This window comes from Zonotrichia leucophrys, chromosome 5 (genome assembly GCF_028769735.1).
Source record: "Zonotrichia leucophrys gambelii isolate GWCS_2022_RI chromosome 5, RI_Zleu_2.0, whole genome shotgun sequence".
NCBI classification, from domain to species: domain Eukaryota; kingdom Metazoa; phylum Chordata; class Aves; order Passeriformes; family Passerellidae; genus Zonotrichia; species Zonotrichia leucophrys.
The window spans coordinates 18,693,621-18,715,988 of NC_088175.1; the positions used below are offsets into that span (position 1 = coordinate 18,693,621).

The window sequence follows — 22,368 nt, forward strand, 5'->3', positions numbered from 1 at the left end:
ATAGAGGTTAGACATGATGTCAGAGAACCTGTAGAATAAATTTAATGTTTTGAATGACTTGTCCCTGCTTGGGAGAAAAGACAGCTTCAAAGCAGATACAAAATTGTGTTCCAGTATGAAACAGCCTCAGTGGCTGGTTATGCTGGGAGTTAGACTTAGTTGAAGTTAACTTTTTCAGAAGCATTATCTTTTATTGAGGGCTGGAAGAAAAACAATGAAAAGACAAAGTTATAGAGTCAGATGCCAACATTACAGTGAACTGTGTACATTTTTCCTGTGTTGAATGTGCTAGTAATGACTAGATTTTTTTTTTTCCCTGAAAGGGTGGTTAGAGGCTCAATCTGAGGAGACTTTAGAAGCCTGTGTGGCACCTTGGGCTAGGTAGTTTGCAGCCTCTATAATTGGTAAAGACAATTAGATAGCAATAGATCTGTGTTTTGTTTAGAGCATGCTGGGACTTACCTGAAGATTCAATGATATTTTAAAAATCTTTTGCTCTTGTGGGCAGGAGAAGATGTTACAGCAAAAAGTGTACATTGAGAACTGCTAAGGTGACTTTCCCTTAAGATGTGATTAGGGCTTTAAAACATCTCTGTGGTGTGAAGATAGAATTTGCATTTTTTTTTAAATCTTTCTGAATACTAATAAAAATGTAGACAAATGGAGTAGACTCATCATTTGAAAGCAATGTTGTTTTTGTTTCAGAGATAGCTGTCATGTTGGAACCTGTTTTTTTTTAGGGCATAATGTATATTCAGGCTAGTCCCACACTCTGACAGCTAATAGATAGAGGCAGAAAAAGATGAAAAATTCAAAGGTAGGGAAAGTTTAAAAGATATGCGAAAGCCATGGACAAAGGCTCCAATATAGGTGCTGAGTATGTATTTTTAAATTTCTTATTTGCATTTTTTCCTGAAGACCATTCTTTCTCCCTAAACACAATACTTTGCCTGATACATCTGTGTAAGGCTCCACTTAACTTTCTGTTTGTAATGTGGGTATTTGGGAGAAAGTATATTTGAAAGAACCTTTTTAAAAGTCAATGTGTTTTTCAAGTTTTAAAGACATGTATTTTAGGGACAGTGGAGGAAAATGAGTTGTTCATGCTATATAAACTTTCCCTGTTGTATTTTTATAGCCAAGTGGATTATCGAGCGAAACTCTGGGCTTGCAACTTTTGTTACCAGAGAAACCAGGTAAGAAAAATAAAAAATGCAATATATAGAAATTTTTTTTATGAGGTGAAATGAAAACCTTGATTTTTCAAATTACAGTTGCAAACTGAAATTGACAGCAAGAGCAGGAGTGTTTTATCTTCAGACATTGCATTGAGATTTTTTTCCATAATAGCAATAGTGATTTTTTTTCTGTTTTTATTCTATTTTTTTTCCTTTGTAGAAATTATAATCTTTCATTTACATTTAATTTTTGTGTTTTTATTTGCAGTTTCCTCCTACTTATGCTGGCATATCTGAAATGAATCAGCCAGCTGAACTTTTGCCTCAATTCTCCAGCATTGAATATGTAGTACAGGTAAAATCATTAAATAGAATGTTGAACATCCAGCACCTTGCAATATACAAAAAGAACAAACTTCCATTTTGCTTCTTCACTCTATTTTAGTGACTGTATTTATGTGCTTATTGAACATTGATGCCATCAATTGGAAAATATAAGAGCATTAGGATGGCTTATAAGATTGGTTTCAAAAGAAAAAGAGAGTTCTTCTCTTGATACTTCTATTAGGTCTGTTTCTTTACAATGAATTTAATTTGTGTTTGTGTCAGGAGGCTGCTTACCTTTTGCTTGCTGAAGTAATTTCAATTCAGATTTTACTGTTCATTTACCTCTCATTAACCTTTGGAATTTAAGTTTGTATTTGAATGATGAGTAGTTAATTCTAGTGCTGTCTGGTTTAGAGACAACAGCTAATACATACTCAATTCAGGTGTTTGAATTTTAATATTCACCTTTTTTCAGGATAGAGGTTACTTGAATAGAAATAAAAAATGGGCCTAAACCTCTAAATTGCAAACATTTGCGATTTCAAATTTTCAACCTCTAAATTAATTTTTGAGGATTAAAATTTGTAACACCTCAGTGAAGCAAATCATAATCTGAATCCTCACTGAAGTGTGACAAATTTTAATGAAAGGAAGGGTGAATACTGAACAGAATTTGTAGTTTTTGCTGACTGCTGTAATGCAAAGTAAATTGAATGTTTGCACATACTGCAGCAAAATTAGTTTAGATAGAATAAAAAGGACTGTTGATCTCTAGAGTAAAATCAGGAGGTGAAATGCCATGGACTGTCATCAGGCTAGAATCTTTTATAATTGTGAATAGTTTTATGACTGTTATGTTTACTTGGAGCAGTAAAAGGTCATTGTATTTTAAAAGATGTATATAATTGGCTCATGTTTCAAAGTTACTTGATATCCTGAAATTATTTTTTTTTCTTCTGTTGTAAGCATTTCCTTTTTGTACAGAGTTCACTTTGGTGGGGGTTTTGTTCTGGATCCTGATTACTAATTGAGAGTTAAGTTAGATGAAACATTGACATTACTGGTGTGACTAAAATTACAATATTTATAAGATTTGCCTTACTTGTTCATTTTTGATCCTTAAAATTTTGCAAGACTTGTTTTTCATATGGTTCTAATTTTTTTTCTCAAAGCGTGGTCCTCAGATGCCATTGATATTTCTTTATGTTGTGGATACGTGCATGGAAGATGAAGACTTACAAGCTCTGAAGGAATCCATGCAAATGTCCCTGAGTCTCCTGCCACCAACAGCATTAGTAGGTCTCATTACCTTTGGCCGAATGGTGCAAGTTCATGAGCTTGGCTGTGAAGGAATTTCCAAAAGTTATGTCTTCAGAGGAACAAAGGACCTCTCTGCAAAACAGCTTCAGGTGATGAACAGAAGCAAACAAAAAGAAATCATTAAGATGCTAATGGTGAAATAGTCCACAAACAAATTTTGTAATAAAATCTTATTTATTTGGTGACAGGAAATGCTGGGGCTTACAAAAGTAGCTGTTGCACAAGTCGGTCGGGGTCCTCAGGTGCAGCAGCCACCACCTTCTAACAGGTAATCTACTTTAAACATCTTAAAACACATACCTTGACCCCACAAATGTACTGGAAAACGTAGGTTTTGTGATCAATAAAACATAAACTGACAGCCAAACTTCTTGGTCAGGCACAAATTTACTAGTAGACTGTTCTTTCCTACTGTTTGTACTGGGAAGAATTGACTCAATGGGTAATAGTAGTATTATCTGGATGATTTTTGGAAGTGTTCTGAGAGGCATGTTATAGATACATAAATAATAATAATGATTCTTCTGTTGACTGGTGTGCTGGGAAGTGTTAATAGATGCTTTAGTGCCCCTTATGCAGATAGCCAGTTGTGCCTTCCTTTTTTCTCCCTCTTCTATTCTTCTTCCCTCCCCTTTGGTCTCTCATTTGGAAATTGCAGGCTGGTGTTTGATTTTCCTGTGTATTTCACTGTGGCAGAAGAAATTTATGAAATTATTGAAAGACAGTTTTGCTGTCTCTGCCCTCTAAAAATTAGCTGCCTACATAAAGTACTTGCAGCAGCATGAAAGAGATCTTACGGTGTTAATTTTTCTCCTGATCTTTGATTGTTGCTGAAGCAGGGAAACATGTTTCTCTTTGGAATTCATTGGTCATCATCTGTTCTGTTCTTTTGACTAGTTAAGATTCTTTCTGGATAATGGTGGTATCTGTAAGTCTGCAGGTTTCAGTTATGCAAACTCTTTGCTCAACTTCTTAAACTGAGTGTGTATGTAGTAATTCCAAACTGCTTTATTTTGATGAAGCTGAGACACTGATCTGAATTCAGACCAGAATCTAGAATTAGACATTGCAAATATATGTCTAATATATTGCTAGTGAGCAATTGATAAAATTTTTATTTAATAACTTAAATCTAAACTACTTTCATGTATTTGTTTCCAGATTTTTGCAACCAGTGCAGAAGATTGACATGAATCTTACTGATCTTTTGGGTGAGCTGCAGCGGGATCCTTGGCCTGTTCCACAAGGAAAGCGGCCCTTGCGTTCCTCTGGAGTGGCCCTGTCTATAGCTGTTGGGCTCCTGGAGGTAAAAGCTTTAGCTGCAGCTAGGCTAAACTACAGCTAGATAGTTTTCTTGCAGAAAAGCTTCCACAATCAATATGTAAAACATTTCTAATTGATGTGTATGAGTTTTGTAGGATGATTCTGGTGAATCTCATCCTTTGCATGCTTATAATTTCATAGACATTTATATATTTTTAATAGGGCAAAAAAGAGACTTTGAATTACTGGCAGATTAAACTTCTGGGAGTGAAAAAATGCTGTTATTGTTACAATCCTATCAGTGTGATAAATATCCACGTATCTAATTCTTTTGTTCAGTTTGTAGCAAAACCCAAAGGTTTTCTTTGTCTTTTATTTCCTGCAGTGCACTTTCCCTAATACTGGTGCACGCATAATGATGTTCATTGGAGGACCAGCGACGCAGGGACCTGGCATGGTTGTAGGGGATGAATTGAAGTTACCTATAAGATCATGGCATGACATCGAGAAAGACAATGCAAAATATGTTAAAAAGGGTACTAAGGTAAGAGATGGTCATGGGATCTCATACATACTCCTATAAAGTAAACATTTAAATTGGTGGGCACTGCAAAATGCTATTGGTAATAGCAAATGTGTAAAGAGGTGGGAATTGTGTGGTTTTGTTCACTGGGCTCTGAATAGTGGTATGTCTCAAGAATTTCTTCAGAAATGTCAGGCTATTGAGTTAGGACTTGTTTAGCTCACATTAATGTTTTTGGAGTGTTTCTCTGGTTTAATTCAGAAATTTATGTGACCAAATGGTGTATTTAGTGTTGTAAGGCTGGTGCTTCTAAGACTGGTGCTCAAAAATGTCTCTTGAAGTTACCTATAAGAGTTGGGGAAGGATTAGGCTGTAGAGTTTAGTCATATCTAATTTAATTTAAAATGTACATTTGGGTTGGTGAACTGCATCCAAAACTTGTGGAAGTCATCTTGACTGATTATAATGGGAGCTTAAACAATTAGCTCAGTTGCAGGCATCTCTCATTGTAGACACTTGAGATTAGAATAGTAAATTCAGTTCTGTGCTGGATCTAGCATTAAACACAATGTTTAAATGGAAGATGATCAAATTTTCTAGTTTAAATAGCAACCATTGTTCTCTTTAGTGGTAGTCAAGCTCTCAGCTGATCAGGAAAAAAACCCCAAGTGCTGAAAATTACAGTCTTATTAACTTTAGGAAAAATATGCTTTTATGTGAATAGAATCTGATAATGTTATAGAAAAATTTTGTGACTTTAGGATTTAATGTGAAGATGAGGAGAGTTCACATTGTAAATTGCTATGAATTGTATTTTCATCTTGTATTTAGCATTTTGAAGCCCTGGCTAATCGAGCTGCAACAAATGGTCATGTTATTGACATCTATGCATGTGCATTGGATCAGACTGGTCTGCTGGAGATGAAGTGTTGTCCCAACTACACTGGGTATGTGTCTGTTTGGTTTTTTGGTAGGATATAAAGATGCAGTTTAAAACTGTTGAACAGGAAGCGCTTGCAAACAATTCTGCTATTTAAAAAAGTGTAAACAGACAAACTCTGTTGGCTACATTTGTACTGGAATTTTAGAATATCTTGGCCTCTGGCAGATTTGTCGCCACAATTTTTGGTTTAATCAGAAGCAGGTTTGCTGTTTTCTTTTAATGTGATATTTTTGAGGCTTGAATAATATGGATGTCTTTTAAACAAACATTTTATCAGATACACGTGTTTAAAACATATCTATGTTTCTGTTTTTCTGTGTGTATCTGTGTAAGTGGAAGGTTCCAGTAAAGATAAGGACCTGTCCTTATTTTTCTTATTCTTCGGGATGATATAAAACCTTCTATTATTCTTTCTGTCTTACTTATGCCATTCTTTTATATATTGTACATATATAATCTATATATGTATTGTATATATAGGTTCAGCTAGTGGTTTAGATGGCTGTCAGGTACAGCTCCTGAGTTTCAGGCCAGCTTGGCCATGCTAATCACTCCTTCTCTTTGGAGCTGTGTGTATAGCCCTAGCTTGGGAGCTTTCACTGTTCAGGATATTTATGTTTAAATTTGATTTTACCTGCATATTTGACTCCTGTTCCTTTTGTGCATCAAACAAACTCGAGTTGTGTTTTTGTTTATACTGTTTTGCTCTTTCTGTCTGCTCTTCTGACTCACCCTATTTCTGTAGCCTTAATGTATAGTTTGTTTATTTCTCCTACAACTCTTCTATTTTGGTTTTGGCTACATCCCACATACAGGGAGGAATTTCTGATTCTATCTATGTCTGTTTTCTTCTATTTTTTAGTATCCACCTGGAAACTTCTTTTCAGTGTAATGTTTGACCTATTGACATATTTTACTAAAATGTTTTAATTAACATTTTTTCATGACTAAAAATATCTCTCATTAATATTTTCTAATGGCAGGGTATATTTCATGACAAGTGCTAACTGTTGCAGTTACATCCACAGAATGTGGCTAAACATGAAAATAAATCATGCTTCTTGAGCATAGTTTTAACCCTGAAGTAATGAATGAACTACACAAAATACTATAGTATGGAATAATAACTATCAGAAGTAAAGATTTTGTATGTCAGGATCTTGAGGCATCCTTAGTTTTGAAAGTCCACCACAGTGTTTTTCCAGTGAAAGATTTTGTTACATACTATAATGACCTTAAGATGCATAGGGCAAGGAGCTCACTTCAAACTTTCATCTTTAACATTGTAGCAAAATACTAATTTAACATTAGCCTATTTTAAGAAGGTAAAAATATGTCTCACAGTGCATTGTCTTTAGTTTCTTTAATAAAAATGAACTATATAAACAATCTAATTTAACTCATGGGTTTTGTTTGTTTGTTTGTTTGTTTTGTTGTCTAGAGGCTACATGGTAATGGGAGACTCTTTCAATACATCATTATTCAAACAAACTTTTCAGAGAGTATTCACTAAAGACATGCAGGGACAATTTAAGATGGGATTTGGTGGCACATTAGAAATAAAGGTAAGCATACCAAAATGCAGTCTGTTAGTGAAAAAATGCAATAGGATGGCTACAAACTGGAATCTGCCTTTTTAAGGAATTTTTAGAAGCATGCTAAACAGATCTATTAAGTGTGGGCTGTACATAGCTGTACATAGTCCTAGCTATATTTCTGTAGTTCTGGGAGTCTGTAAATGTGAGTTAGGTATAATGGTAGTTCTTCTCACCTTGCATTCAATGAATCAATGTGAATGTATAGATTTTGATATCAGTGGTTTCTTGGTTTTAGATAAGTCAGTTTCTCTATGTAACTCCAGGACTGTTGGGAATTTAGCTGACTAGAGACTGGAAAAGTACAAGACTGTGGCTAATTCCAAGTCTTGCACCTGCAAGATAGTGTGTCCTTGGGCCTAGCTGAGTATGATAAAGAAATAGACAGCGAGACGTGAGAAATAGAGAATGTAGGCCCAAAGGAATGAAGAAGAGTTGATAGTATAGTTTAACCAATAGACCACTTTGCTTACAGAATATTCATAAGCTTATTATTTACTGTATAAGTGTCTGATGCTCTCTTCAATAAACAGAACTTGCTTATCACTCATATTGAGTGTCCGAGTCTCCCCTCACCGACAAATGACTCATCCCTGACAAAAGCCTCATTCTGCGACACAGGACAAATTTTCTTTCACTTTCCATCCTTACCAGAATCCATTCTGGCATTTGAACGTTTTTTGCCTCCACCATTGTGATAAGCTTAGAGCTGAATATCCTGTAGGTTCAAGCACTGCCTTCCTTGATGTTTCTTGAAAAATGTTCCAATCTCGTATTGTAGAATATGAGACTATTTTAATTTTTGGTAAAATTCTGTAGGACAAATACTTGAACCCTATTTTTTTTGTACACTTATTGATGTGAATTTTGTTGAAAGATCCCAGAAAATGTAAAAAGGGAGCCCCAATTCTAGAGGGATATACAGATTACTTCAAAGAGGAAAGTGACATTGGAAGAACATAAATAACTAATTTAGCTAAATATGTTTAGGACATAGAGTAGAAATTCTTTAACAGGTGAGTGTAGGCTTATCTTACAGTACAAAGTATTCAGTTTTAATCTTACCTTTGAATATTTTAATCCTTTCATTAGGAAGGAAGCATTGCCCTGTATACTTTCTAGGCTCCTATGTTTATAAATCAAGCAGCTTTTATCCATGTTTTAATTTATGTTCATGCTGTTAAGATATACTAATTAGTATAGCAAATAAACATAATTAAGTGTAGAAACTGAGCACGTGAAAAGTGTCTCCAGATGTATCAAGCATTATTATAACCTTTCCCAAAGGTATCAGTAATGCAATATGCCTTGAGATTTTAATTATCTAACAATAAAATGAGACTGAATTCTTTAGCATGGCATGGTAATGTATATTTCTATTTGAAATTTGAAGACTTCAAGAGAAGTAAAGATTTCTGGAGCAATTGGACCCTGTGTCTCTCTCAACTCTAAAGGACCTTGTGTCTCAGAAAATGTAAGTAAACTTTGCTGAAAATAAAGGTAATGTCCTTCTATGGAAAAACAGGATTTAAGATTTGAAAAGAGGATTTGAAGAGAGCCTGAAACTTCCATAAATGGAACAAAATGGTCACTTTTGACCAATTTTAAATTAAATACATGCAAGCTTACATTCATTAGTAGGTCAGATTCAATTGTACTAGACCTTGCAGATCCCTTGTTACTTGTTTAGATTTGTCCACTTGTTTAGATTGTTTAGATTTAGTTGCTTTAAAATTATTTTACAAAATGTATATGATGATGTAGCAGAAACCAAGTAGAAAATGAGTTAGCATGCTTTATTGTTAAAATCAGAGCTGTGTGCTTTTATCCATAGTGAACCATAAAAATAAATTTTTTAGAAGGAATTGACAGAACAGGAGGACACAAGACTGGAAATACCCCTTTTATCTGAACTCTGTCTTCCCATTTTGTAGCTGTTTCACCAAATGCACATTTAATTAATTGATTGAAAGATCCAGCTACTGCAGGCTCCTGAAGTAATACTTTTAAATTATATTAGACTTAAATGTTAATGTATTTTCTTATAATTCAATATTACTAACATTTGATTACCAATAAAAAACCAATTTCTGCAAGTGACCAAAATGTCCTGCATTTGAGAAGTTTCACTTTTGTTCCTAAGAATCTGCATAGTAGAGCACTTCCCAGTATGAAAATGCTCACAAATGGCCTTTAATCAAGCACTTTTATTCCTTAAATTTTCCTTGTATTTATAACTGCATCTTTGTGAATGTAAAAAATTCAATATAACCAACAGTTTTTTTCTTGGTGATCTGGTACAGATTTTTTTCATTTCTTTGAATATATTGCCATAAAATGAAAAAACTCAAAAATAAATTAAAGGTACATATCCTTATTTAAGCTACATATCTATTTCATAGGAGGTAGTAGAGATCCACTTGTGAGATTGTCTGTTGGCTTTGCAGTTATATCGTGATTAATTTTTATTCCAAACCCCATTTTGTTGAAATTATCTGCATTCAAATTTGAATATGAATAAATTGAGAGTACCTGCAGCTCATTTCAGTGGTAACTGGACAAGTCCTCTAGCCAAAATGCTTTCAAGTGAGTACAGGCACAGTGACATTATTGCCAGCATAGCTTTCCTTAGAAGTTTTATTTGGTTTCCCTGTGTCCATTATGGAAGATGGGGTGCTTTAATTGGTTTTGCTGGATATTTATGTTGCTTTGATGCCAAAAAGGAACTGTCAGTTGAAATATGTTGCTATCTGTGTACAGTTACTTGTTAGTTACTAGAGAATGTGTAACTAAGTAAAATACAGGGTGTAAGCTATTACTTAAAGTTTTACTACTGTACCATAGAATAATCATTCCACTTGCCTGTGCTTTTTGCCTCTGCTTAAGCAAAATCTGCTATTTTTCTATTACTAACTTGCTTTTTCAGTCTTTTTCTAATGCCAGCTTCTGATCTTTCTAATGTATTAATTATTTACAACAAAAATCTCTACAATCTCTTTTTTCTAAAGTTGTTCCTATTTAATTATATCCAGCACTGCAGTTGCTTTGCAGGAGTGTTTGTTTGAGAGGGTGACAGAGTGAGCAGGGAGAAAGCTTGTGAGAGTAGTTGCAAACAGTTACCTATAATGGCTAGATGCTGTATTTCACAAACCAGGAAATACTTCTGGTTTATAAAAGTGTTACAACATCTTTCTGCAGGAGATTGGAACAGGAGGCACTTGTCAATGGAAGATTTGTGGTCTTAATCCTACTACAACACTTGCACTGTACTTTGAGGTGGTAAACCAGGTAATAAATATTTGTCTACTTGTCTACCAAACACAGTAATCTTACAAGCTTTGACAGTCATATAAAGTATTTTTATGTGATTCCCCCAACACGGTAGCAGGGACAAAAATGATGTTGCCATTTTGTGTTGTCAAAGTTTAGAGGTAGACAGTAACTGCCTAATGATGACCTAATCTTTGTGTTTGTGATAATGAGCTCTAAAGAGCTCTACAAATTTTGATTAGAATTCATAATCTCTAACTCAAATTTTTTCTTTCAGTGTTTTACTTATTGAATGTATTTTAATTGCATTATGTAGAAATGCTGTAATCTATGTATTTAAAAGTGCTTTTCAGTATTTCTCTGATGTTTTAGTTACAAGGTAATTACTGCATCCTGTTACATTTTAATTTATTGTTCAGTATTTGCAAGCAAAGATTGGTTTCATTGAAATGCATGAAGGACAAATAGTCGGATTTCCTGTTTCCCTGAGGAAAAAAGAGGATGAAAATATGAGGAGCAAGTGTGGTACTCATTCTCACACCATTTCTTATTCCAAGAAGCAGCTTAGGAACTGAGCTGACTGTAGTTTTTATATATTTAGTATGCTGTATTTCATAGTTTGTTATTTTTGCAAAGGTTTGAAAACTTAAACTTATATTAGCCAGGTTTTGATTTTACCTCTTGTATGTTTATGTTGGGCTCATTTTATTGGTAGCTCTAAAACCGGCCTGATTATTTAGTGTAGTGGTTGATTTCAACTCTCCTTCTCTTTTGAATTGTTTATATAGCATGTTAGCCTGTATTTTCACTGAGCAGAGTTTTGAAATTTCAGTCTACACCTGGATTCCAATCTTTGTTTTGACAGTGCTGTTGGAGATCCACTGATCAACATTTTAGATTAGTATCAGTTTTCTTATCCTGTAATTCCAGTGAGTCATATGGTGTTCAAATAGAATGTGGTGAAACCAGGAATTGTAAGGCCCCTTGGAAAACATTGTCTCTGTAAGGGCATGTGTAAGGAGAGAGCATTGGTTGCTTTAAGGATATCTGGTGAAGCCAGCAACTGCTTCTCACATCCCTAAACAATCTCCAAGTTGAATATCTGTATGTAGTAAAGACACTCAATGTAACAAAAGCACCAGATGATGCATTAATATTACTTGGGCTGCCTATTGGAAAGAATTTCTAGTAATTAGTTACACATTTTCAAATCATACTGTAAAATCTTGAGATTCTCTTTTATTTTCTTTTCCTTTTGTACTTAGCACAATGCTCCCATTCCTCAAGGAGGTCGTGGTGCAATCCAGTTTGTGACTCAGTACCAGCATTCCAGTGGACAGAGACGTATCAGAGTGACCACAGTTGCCAGAAAGTATGTTGTACTTGTGGTGAATAATTTTTGAAAAGTCAGGGCGTATATCTATGTATATGCCTTTTACTTTGTAGATTTTTTCAGCAGTCTCTTGTTGGAGACACTTTCCTCTCTTGGCCTGTGGACTGTTTTTTCTCTGAGTGGTTACAGTGGCTGTATAATGTTATTGTAGGAGTGCTCTGAGGAAAGCCAAGGGATTTTAGACAAAGGGGAAGCTTTGAATGAAATTCTGAGGCCTAAGCTGAGGATATGTTTGGGGTTAGAGAATGGCAAAAATCACTTCATAACTTAACTGGAGAATGCTAACTGCAGTTCAGAGGAATGTAAATACCTGGTATTCCATGTATAACCTTTACCTGCAATTTCCTTGATTCAATATACTTCACAATTTTAGGAAATGATGTTTAGTATTTTGAATACATTTTTCAATGTCCAGTGACATTTATTTACTCTAAGCTGAAGGAGATCTTTACTTGGTTAATTCGATGGAAAATTCAGCTTATTGAAAAAAGCATTGCCCTAATTATTGAAAAGACTATGTTGTTAACTTAATTAGTTATATTTGTAGAATTTTGGTGGCTGATGAAAGGTCTAATTAGTAGTTTTACTCTTTAAATTTACTCTGTAAATTAAAAAGAACTGGCAAAATGCACAAGAAAATTGCTTATGTGGGAGTGTGTGATTAGATTAGTGGATGGTGTTTTCTGTAACAACCTTTCATCATTAATTTTTTAAAAAATATGGTACCTGTTCTATTAGTGACCTTATCTTTTATTTCACTGGTTGCATGGCATCTGTACAAATAAGGAACATTTCTAATTAAAGAATAGTTAACTGGGAGGCTGCTCATTCTATCTGCCTAGTACATTTTTTGAAGCTTCAGCATGAGTTTGTTGAACTGCTAACTGTTAAGGTTTCTTTGCTTTAATTTTGAAGGGATGTTTTGAGGTTGGCTTTTTCCTTTCACTGTGATGCAAATCCCTTGTATTTTTATTTTCCAGCTGGGCAGATGCACAGACCCAGATTCAAAACATTGCTGCATCTTTTGACCAGGAAGCTGCTGCAATTCTCATGGCTAGATTGGCAGTGTACAGGGCAGAGACAGAGGAGGGCCCTGACGTGCTGAGATGGCTGGACAGGCAGCTTATACGACTGGTAAAACGAGCTGTACTGAATGACTCAGATGGGTTTCTTGCAGACACATACTGTTCAGTGATAGTTCACTTTAAAATAAAAGTAAAAAATGAACTGAGTGCCTAATTTCCACATGAGGTTATACAGAATTAACTAAGATCTTCTATTTAAAATTTAAAAAAGAGCAGGTGTATTTTCAGTTTATTTTTCATGTATTTTCATTTATTTATGTTTTGTCAACATATTATAATTGCCAAGAATTAAGAAAAATTTTAGCATATGATTAGCAGAAATTAAAGTTTTCTCTGCTTTCTGTTGTCTGTCATGATATTGTAGAGTAAATATTTTTAGAAAAAAAAGGGCAAAGTATCTAGAAAACCATATGATTTTTTTAAAGTTCCATTTTCTGTTTGTTTTTCAAAATGTATTTTAATTTTGATTTTTTGAAGTAATTAGTTATTAATAATTTAAACAATTTCCTCTGGGCTGTTTAATCATGTAGGTTTGCTTAGTGATTTTAGAGGGAAAAACAACCAACACACAAAGTTCTTAAAGCTTCATATGCAAGAAAATCACTGCTTGTTAAAAAGAGAACTTGTGTCAGTGTTTTTGCTAGGTTTCTGTCTGTTCTCAAAGTTGCAAGCACCACAAGTCATGTGCCTGTTAAAACCAAACTTACAGTAATGGCATGACCATGCAAGTATATTTCTTAATATAGATTTTCTTTCTTGTTTCCTCCAGTGTCAGAAATTTGGAGAATATCACAAGGATGATCCAAGCTCTTTCAGATTTTCAGAAACATTTTCACTTTATCCACAGGTGAGTTTGTCTGTAGGAAGGTTTGTCTATAGAGATGGAAGAGAATGCTCAGTGAAGAAAGAGTCCTTGTAGCACTGAGTACAATAAGGCATATCAGGATGAACAGACCCCCTGCCCCTTTCTACTGTCTGGCATGTGGCATTAAGAAAATAATTTCTGTTGTCTGTGCTCCTGTGTCCTTTTTTGTCCTCTGCCCTTACAGTTAAATGTCTAACTATGTATATTTTTTGTTTCTCCTACAATGAAATCCTTATCTCACCTGAATTTGTAATTCATATGACAACACTTTTAAAAGGGCTGCTCTAATGAAGAAATTCAGAAAACATGAGGAGAATAAGTGGATTTGCTTTATTGTTTCTCTCCCATATGATTTATGATACTGACCAGAAAACAGACACTTCTCTGTGAAGTGAACTTGACCTTGACCGTATTAAACTTCAAACAGTTTCTTTGTGAATAATCTGTTCTGATAAATTTCTCCCTTCTGATAGCTCAAGATACTTCACTTTTAGACTTTTCACGCACTTCCGTGATATTTCTGTTTCAGTTATGCACTAATCTGTCTGTAGGTGTTAAGTGTTGGGTAGAGATTGAATCAGCAGGTGGAGAATTTGTTTCAGCGATGTAAGCATATGCTTTTGCTAGCAAAGTTTGACTTTGCTGTGGTTAATGTTCTTTTTTCTGTTTATATGCTGTAACTTAGGTGTAGAACAGCAACCTCCCTCATAGGAATGGTGGAACTTATAGTGAAGGGAGCATTTCGAAGCTGCTTTGTAGGTTTACCCATTCTGATACCTCTCTTACTGTCATGGGAGTGTGTAAAAACTACCAAAGGTGCCTGTAGAGATTCAAAATGTTAAAGGAGCTGGGATTCAGTTTTGTTATGGCATTGGTCTCATGCAGTTTGTGGAAAATATTTCTCTCCTTGTACAACTATCCTTTGATCTGTCAGAGTTCAAAACAGTGGTTCTTGTTTTGCAGTTCATGTTTCACTTGAGAAGATCTCCTTTCTTACAAGTTTTTAACAACAGTCCGGACGAGAGCTCCTACTATCGTCATCATTTTATGCGTCAAGATCTAACCCAGTCGCTTATCATGGTTCAGCCAATTCTTTATGCCTACTCTTTCAATGGACCTCCAGAGGTATCAGTAAAATAACTCCAAAGTGGGTTAAAAGGGGCTTTGTTGAGAAAGAGCTGGTTGCTGTCTTCACTGTTACATGTTACAAAATGTATTGGTTTAAAATTTATTGTATGAGAAATAACATTCGTTTGATTTAAAGCAGCTATGAACTAGGCATATCTCAGAATTTTGATGTAGCAGTCTTGAGAATAAAAGTCACTTTGTAAAGAGATTATTTTTTAAACTTAAGGATGGTACTTTTTTGTTGGTTTCTGAGAGCTTTGTTTGGCTTTGTGGAGCCAGAATGTAAATATAAACAAAAATGATTTTATTTAAAAATGTACTTTCACTGTTACCTGAAAGAAAAGTCGATTTTTTTTTTAATGTAAAAGATTTCCTCCATTTTATTGCCTTAATCCAAAGCTTCTAATTTTAACATGGTTTCCATTATGTGTAGATTTAGTACAGAACCTTCCAGCTGACCTTGTCATGGCACATTCTGTATAAACCTAAAATAAAAAGCTAGTATTCCAAGAAGCTTCTGAAAGAAGGGTCAGGCACTTGTTTGTGTCAGTAGATAACAAAAACAGTCTGTTACATAAAAAAGAGCAAGGCAGTGAAAACAAACATAGTAGTTGAGGATCTTGGCATGTTGTATTTCTAACCTTTTTTAGTATTTTTTTCTTTTAGATTATTCATGAGGATATAAAAAAAAGACTTTTAGAAGTAGAGTTCAAATGAAAGTAATAAGGTGGTTGTGAAGAGCAGCTTGCAAATCTCCCGTGTATGAAAAACAAGTAGTTCCATTGGTGATTGAAGGATAAATATGATTAAACAGGAGCTAATGTCTCGGTGTAGAATGAATAACATTTTTTTCTTGATTCTTGGAATAGTTAACATTTTTGTTATCTCTAGTAATTTTGATTCAGTTAAATCATATAGCACTGATAAGAGTGTCACTACCCTTAAAAAGGTGACTGAAAACCCTAAATATTATATTGGATTTCATAAACCATGGGTATTTACTATATACAGTATTGGGGGATATATATGCATAGTACTAATATGCTGTGAAAACAAGACTTAAAAAAAAGCCCAAACAAAAATCTTACACGTGAACTGCTGAATCTTTATGCATTGAAATACAGTTCAAATTAATGGCATTGTGTGGGTAAATACAAAGGTGCATGAAAGACTAGTAAAGTGCATAATAATGAAAGAGGTTTCAGCTCTTGAATACATTTTTTATTACTTTCATGAAGTATCAGACATAGAATCAGGCAGGATAACTTCAGAATGAAATTGTGTGGGTTGCAGATGTGTAACATGAAAAGGAGCAAATATGGAGCTTTACTAAATGATTGAAAAAGTTCCTAAGTTACTGATCAAAAAATCTGGCAATGCCATACAATTGGTCAATTCTGCCTCAGTTGATAATTTTTAAATTTATTTTTAAATCTTAGCCTGTTCTTCTGGATAGCAGCAGCATTTTACCAGATCGCATTCTCCTTATGGACACCTTTTTCCAAATCCTTATTTATCATGGAGAGGTAAGAGTTGTCAATTCTTACATAAATACTTTTTTCTGTAGGAGTGATATATTATGGAAGTCACTGGAAGTCAGGCTCCATTCTCATGCACCTCCAGTGCTTGACCCTCTTATTTGCATGGCTGACAGCAGAATCCTAGTTTGTGTTTGTAGTTTGGTAGTTTAACATGTCAATGTGCACATACCTGACATGACTTGACATCTTGGTCCTGTTTCTTATGATGAGTTTGAGATGAATTAGCTTTAACATGCAGAGTATTTTTTTAGATCAACATTTTTCCTACTTTAGGGAGTGTTATACCCTTCCTCCCCCTCCTCCCCACTTTTCACTCATTTATTTTTGACCTTTAAATTGAAATTCAGGGATGGGTAGTCAGAACACCAAGTTTATAATTACCCTTTGTCTCTACTGTCCTGGATGAATGGAACTGCTCCTGGCAGTTTGGTAGATAGACATTCCTTAGTAATAAAGTTAAAGTGCTTGTGAATTGTTACTGCTCTGCCTCCCTGGAGGAATTGAGCTGCTGCTTTTTACTGCTTTGCAAGTGTAAATGGTTCATAGCTGAGAATTTGAAAAATACTATTCTGGATCCTGTCCTTGTAGCTGCACTGATAAAAATATTTGCTAAACTTCAACACTTCTTAAGTAGCAGAATATTACCTCATTTTTCTAAGGTGCTATCAGCAAGCAGCAGTGGTGGGCAGCTTCCTGAGGGAAGGGGAACAGGGGCTGAACATCTCTGCAAGGCGGGCGGGGTCTTGTCACTGAGGACCTGTCCCCAGTGTACCTGAGCAAGGCAAGCAGAGCAGCTGTGGGCTGTAGCCAGACTCAGCCTTCAGTCCAGATCACAGACATGTTCATGGGGATGAGGCAGCTCCAAGTTCTGGCCATGAAGTCAAGTCCCTGAGTGGGGGTCCGGATCAGTAGGTGCATGGCCTGGTCCAGGCCTGTAGCTCAGGCAGGAGCCAGGAATGAGACCCTCAGTTTAAAAGCAGCTGCCAAGCAGAGGAGGGAGGAGCCCCTGCTGAGGGTCCCTCCAGGGCTTTCCCAGCAGCTGCCTGTGTCAGCGAGCTGACCTGGAGCAGCCAGCCTCTCTCCTAGAGGGTGGGGAGGTTGTCCTACAGACTCTGAAAGGTATCAGTATAAATACTTATTTCTTATGTGTCATAGACATGCATATTAGAGAAGTGTAAATAATATCTTTGACCTCCTCCAAACAAAATACTTGACTTGTGAAAGATGACCAAAAAAGAGGAAGTACAGATGGACCACAAATTGTTAAGAGTTTGAAAAAAAAATATCTAGTAGCATGTTACCTGCACATCGTGGCTTTTAAAAATTAACTTCCGTATTATAGGGCAGAAAGGGATGAGTGATAGAAGAGGCCAGCAATGGCACATTCTCCTCTGAAAAGACCTGTGTATCCTCTAAGAAAGTTTGGTGAATCAGTTCTAAACTTCTTTCTTTCCCTGTCCCCAGACCATAGCACAGTGGCGTAAGTCGGGGTACCAAGATATGCCAGAATATGAGAATTTCCACCACTTGCTACAAGCTCCAGTAGACGATGCCCAAGAAATTCTCCATTCCAGATTTCCAATGCCCAGATACATTGATACAGAGCATGGAGGAAGCCAGGTATGGTGAAGTGTATGTTATATAATCTTGGCAATGATATGTTAGTAATTTTGTGAGATATCTTTGGTAGTAAACATCAGTTTCTCTGCTAAAATATACATAATTGCAAATCAATGTTCTGACTCTTAAAGCTTTTACAGAACAAGATATTTAGGAGTAGCTTTCTCCCTAATTTGTGAATCCTACTATGTATTATTGTTCTAATCATACTGACTTGGAGTCTCAGATTCTTTGTGTAAGCTGTGTAGGGCAGAAAAGACAGAACCAATACCAGAATTACTATTTGTGTCTTTTTAAAAAAATTTATTAATTAATGTCTTGTTGATATTCACATTTGCTTTGCTAGTGCTTGAAAAAGACAAAAGCTTGCTTTCAGCAGCATCAGAAAGTTTTTAGCAGTTCTTCATTGGAGCTGTGGAATCAGCAAGTGGCTTTATTTACAGAGGTGCAGTTTGCAGTGTCTGTATTTCTGGATAGTAGAAATGACATATTTCATACATATGCAATTTTTTTCTGAGTGCAGGAAAATTCTGTTTGAGAAGATCAATTTCTTGTCTTTATTTTTTTAAAGGCTCGATTCCTGCTTTCAAAAGTAAATCCCTCTCAGACTCATAACAACATGTATGCATGGGGACAGGTGAGTATGAATCTGCTGACAAAGCTTATATACACGATTTTTTTCCCCTTATTTCAGAAGGCAAGTGAAGTGGCACATTATATATTGTATATTATTTATAATATTATATATTAATTATATTACATATAATTAATAATGTGAAGTTTTTGAAACTGAAAATGAAATGCAGTTTTGGTCTGATGTGACCAAAATTACAAAAGTTAAGAAAAATGGTCTTTATTTCTTCAGACAGAAATGATCTGGTTTACTATTCTAAGCTTCTGTCAGGCTGCTTTCATGTCTAGCCTACTTTCTTAGACGGTGTTGTCTTAAGACTATGGGTTTGATGTTTGCCTGACAGAGCCCCTCAAAGGGCTTTGACTGAAACAGTTTTGCAAAGTTAAAAGCAGATATTTTCTTCAGGCAACAGATAAAAAGATTTGGAATAGTCACTGATAAGAGCACTTACTGCCTTAGTACTAAATATTCTGAGGCTAGACAATGATTGATTAAGCTAAGTATACCATTTACAATTCATTAAGCTTAACTTTACCAGTAATTAAATTTAGTTTCATTCTGCTTAGTAGCAGAGATGCAGATCTTACCAAACAGTGTTTCTGCTTTTGAGGGAGAGAGGAGCAAACCCATCCGCCTGAAAGGTAGAATCATATTCTTGTCCACACCATGGTGGAATTAGAATAATTTTATACCTGCTGTAGTCAAATAGGCTGTTCCCTGTTCCTGCTGTGAGAGATTTAAGAAGGGCAGCCACTTTATCATTTTCATTTTGGTGGGTGTGTTTTTTTCATATATAAATGAGTAACAATGAGGGTTTAGGCAGCTTTGGTCAGGCTGAGCTGTCTTGTGGATGAAAATTGCTCAAGGGCAGAACAGAACAGTAACACTTCAGTATTGCTTCTTCCACCTGGCTGAGCCATTAGAAAGGCTGCTTGACCTTCACCTGGGGGCCTTCTCTGTAAGTCAGCATGTTGCAGCCTTGTATTGTTATCTTCCTGTCCACCTGTATCACAGAGCTTTAGATCTCATTGCTATCAATACCTTAAAATACTGGAAATGAGGGTGCTTTCCACACGTGAAGTCTAAGGGACTTTTTTGCAGTAGGGGAGATAAACGTTGAAGGTAGTTACAAGAACTGGCAAATACTCCAGTGCCAGTGTATTGATGTTTTCCAGAATTTCTGTGACCAGAAATCAGTTTTCAAATCTTGTCTTTAGGCAGAAAGTTTTATTCAGAAGTTGAACACTCTATAGCAGCTTGTATTATTGAATGGTGCATCTCTGTTCTATGATCTTCTTCCACATTTATCTTCTGTAGTGAGTAAGTGCTAGTGGCTAAGTGCAGTGTCATCTTCTCATGCAAATCTAATGGCATCAGACATTTGAAGCCACATATTAACTGTGCTCTTAGAGTATTTTGCTAATGGTGTACACTGTTGAAGTCATGAGTGAGGAAGCTCTATAGCAATTTTATGGCAGTTACTTTGTCAAATAAGTTTTTTCAGTCTACATTTTCATAGGGATGAATTGGATCTAATGAAGCTTCTGGCAATGAACATCACTGAGGTCCAGAGTGAAAAATCTTGAAAATTTTGTACTGAGTCAGGTCCAGCACAATTTGAACACAAATCCCAAATTCTTTTGTTTCCAAAGTTGGTAATATAACCAGCTGTTCATTAATCCTTCTCTTCATCTTGTTTCCCCTCAACATACACACAAATGCTGTAGTTTAGAAGGTCTTATTTTTAATTTAAATATTACCTGGAATTTTTTGAAATTTCCACATTTCCAGCAGTACAGGACAACTGTTTTATGTTTAATTAATAAGCAAATGAAACAGTATTCCAAATGTAAATACAAAAAAGAAATCTTCAGCTGATCTGTAGTATAATGTTTCGTGCTGGACAGGTGAGACTGATACCTCTTGCAAAAGATAGCTGTCCATTTTAATGCTGAAAAGAATTCAGTTCTAGGGTAACATAAGAAATGATGTATTAACCTCCCCAGGGGCACTGCACTATGTGTGCTCGTGCTAATATGCTAGTACTTGATATGGTAGCATTTGCAGGTTTTTTTGTGAAAAAAAAGTTGAATCAAGTACTAATTATGAAATGAGAAGGGTTGTATCTGGGAGAAATTTAAAACTGATTGGCATCTTGCTCTTTTTTTCTCATGACATTCCTGGATTGTTTGGTATTTTATTTTGTGCACAACTAAAAGTCCACACTGACCAGAAGAGGGCACCCACACACCACTGAAAACATGTTTCAGGAGGTGATAAATTGCCTAGTTGGTTTTTAATATTCTAAGTGAAGATTTTCTTTAACCTTTAGCAGGCAGGTGCCCTAATAATATAGAAAGCATTTTCAGAAAATAATGATAAACTTTTTGTGCATCTCCATTATGTGGTTGGTGTTTGAAGATGCAGTTGAATTTTCAGAAAGGACTTGTGAGTGCTGATTGACAGCTGCTGAACATGACCCTGTGTGTGTGTGCCCAGATGGCGAAGAAGGCCAGTGTCAGTCTGGCTTGGATCAAGAATATTGTGTCCAGCAGGACCAAGGGAAGGGATTATCCTCCTGTGCTCACCACTGGTGAGGCCACACCTTGAGTCCTGTGTACAGTTTAGGGCCCCTCACTGCCAGGAGGACACTGAGCTGCTGGACTGTGTCCTGGAAAGGGAAGTGGAGCTGATGAGGGCTCTGGAGCACAAGTCCTGTGAGGAGTGGCTGAGGGAGCTGGGGGTGCTTAGTCTGGAAAAGAGGAGGTTCAGGGGAGACTGTATCACTCTGCACAGCTACCTGACAGGAGCCAGGTAGAAGTTGGGCTCTTCTCACAGGTAGCAAGCAATACAAAAAGAAAAAATTGCCTCAATATGCCAGAGGACATTTAGAGCGAATATTAGGAAAAATTTCTTCATAGGAAGGGTTGTCAAGCATTGGAATGAGAGGCCCAGGGAAGTGATAGAGTCACTGTCCCTGGAGGTGTTTAGGAGTTGTGTAGATGTGGCACTTAGGGACATGGTTTGGCTGTGCTGGGTTAATGGTTGGACTCATTGACCTTAGAGGTCTTTTCTACCTAAATGAGTCTATGATTCTTACATAAGAGAGCTCAGACTTAGCATTTGACAGGCTTGGAAGTAGAGCATCCTTTAATCTCATCTTGCTGCTATCAGATGATAGTTGATTTAGTGTGCCTTCCCTGAGAGTGGCTGTGTATTGTAGTGATCCAAAAAATGTTGCTGCACTTGGGTTTGTCTCTTGGTCGTTCACTGACAACTGTTTCTGGCCAGGTCTCAGAAAACAGCATCTCATTAGGACTTTTGAGTTCTGAGCATCCTCATTAGGACTTTTGTGTCTGTGTTTTGGAAGACTTTACAAGAGTTCCGACAGCTCTGGATTTATTTGGAAATATGGATGCTTTGTACCTTTGAAAAGGTTGAATTGTTGAGCTGTACAGGAATTCTTCCTGTATCTGTAAATGGAAATAGTGGTAGACTGGTCTCAAAAGACTTAAGGGAGTTACTGTGTAAAATTTGCAGAGTTGCCAACTGCTTGTTTATTTTGACTTTGTTAAATTTGGTAAATTCGTTTATAAATAGTAATTAAAACATCACAGTTTTGAACTTCTTGGATTTGTGAAATTGCAAGAATCCACCCAAAAGGTGTTTTTTGGTTATTTTGT

General features: G+C 35.9%; 1 protein-coding gene across 1 annotated transcript in view; it reads left to right on the forward strand.

Moving 5' to 3' along the window:
- SEC23A (SEC23 homolog A, COPII coat complex component) overlaps positions 1–22,368 on the forward strand; it is a 28,903-nt gene that overhangs the window by 4,498 nt on the left and 2,037 nt on the right. The window contains exons 3-19 of the mRNA XM_064714822.1: positions 1,139–1,196; positions 1,447–1,533; positions 2,678–2,914; positions 3,014–3,093; positions 3,987–4,131; positions 4,474–4,632; positions 5,443–5,558; positions 6,996–7,119; positions 8,543–8,623; positions 10,348–10,437; positions 11,685–11,791; positions 12,793–12,946; positions 13,667–13,744; positions 14,726–14,887; positions 16,330–16,416; positions 17,896–18,051; positions 18,623–18,688. Of these exons, the coding sequence (XP_064570892.1) occupies positions 1,139–1,196; positions 1,447–1,533; positions 2,678–2,914; positions 3,014–3,093; positions 3,987–4,131; positions 4,474–4,632; positions 5,443–5,558; positions 6,996–7,119; positions 8,543–8,623; positions 10,348–10,437; positions 11,685–11,791; positions 12,793–12,946; positions 13,667–13,744; positions 14,726–14,887; positions 16,330–16,416; positions 17,896–18,051; positions 18,623–18,688 (1,987 nt within the window). The remainder of the gene's footprint in view (positions 1–1,138; positions 1,197–1,446; positions 1,534–2,677; positions 2,915–3,013; positions 3,094–3,986; positions 4,132–4,473; positions 4,633–5,442; positions 5,559–6,995; positions 7,120–8,542; positions 8,624–10,347; positions 10,438–11,684; positions 11,792–12,792; positions 12,947–13,666; positions 13,745–14,725; positions 14,888–16,329; positions 16,417–17,895; positions 18,052–18,622; positions 18,689–22,368) is intronic.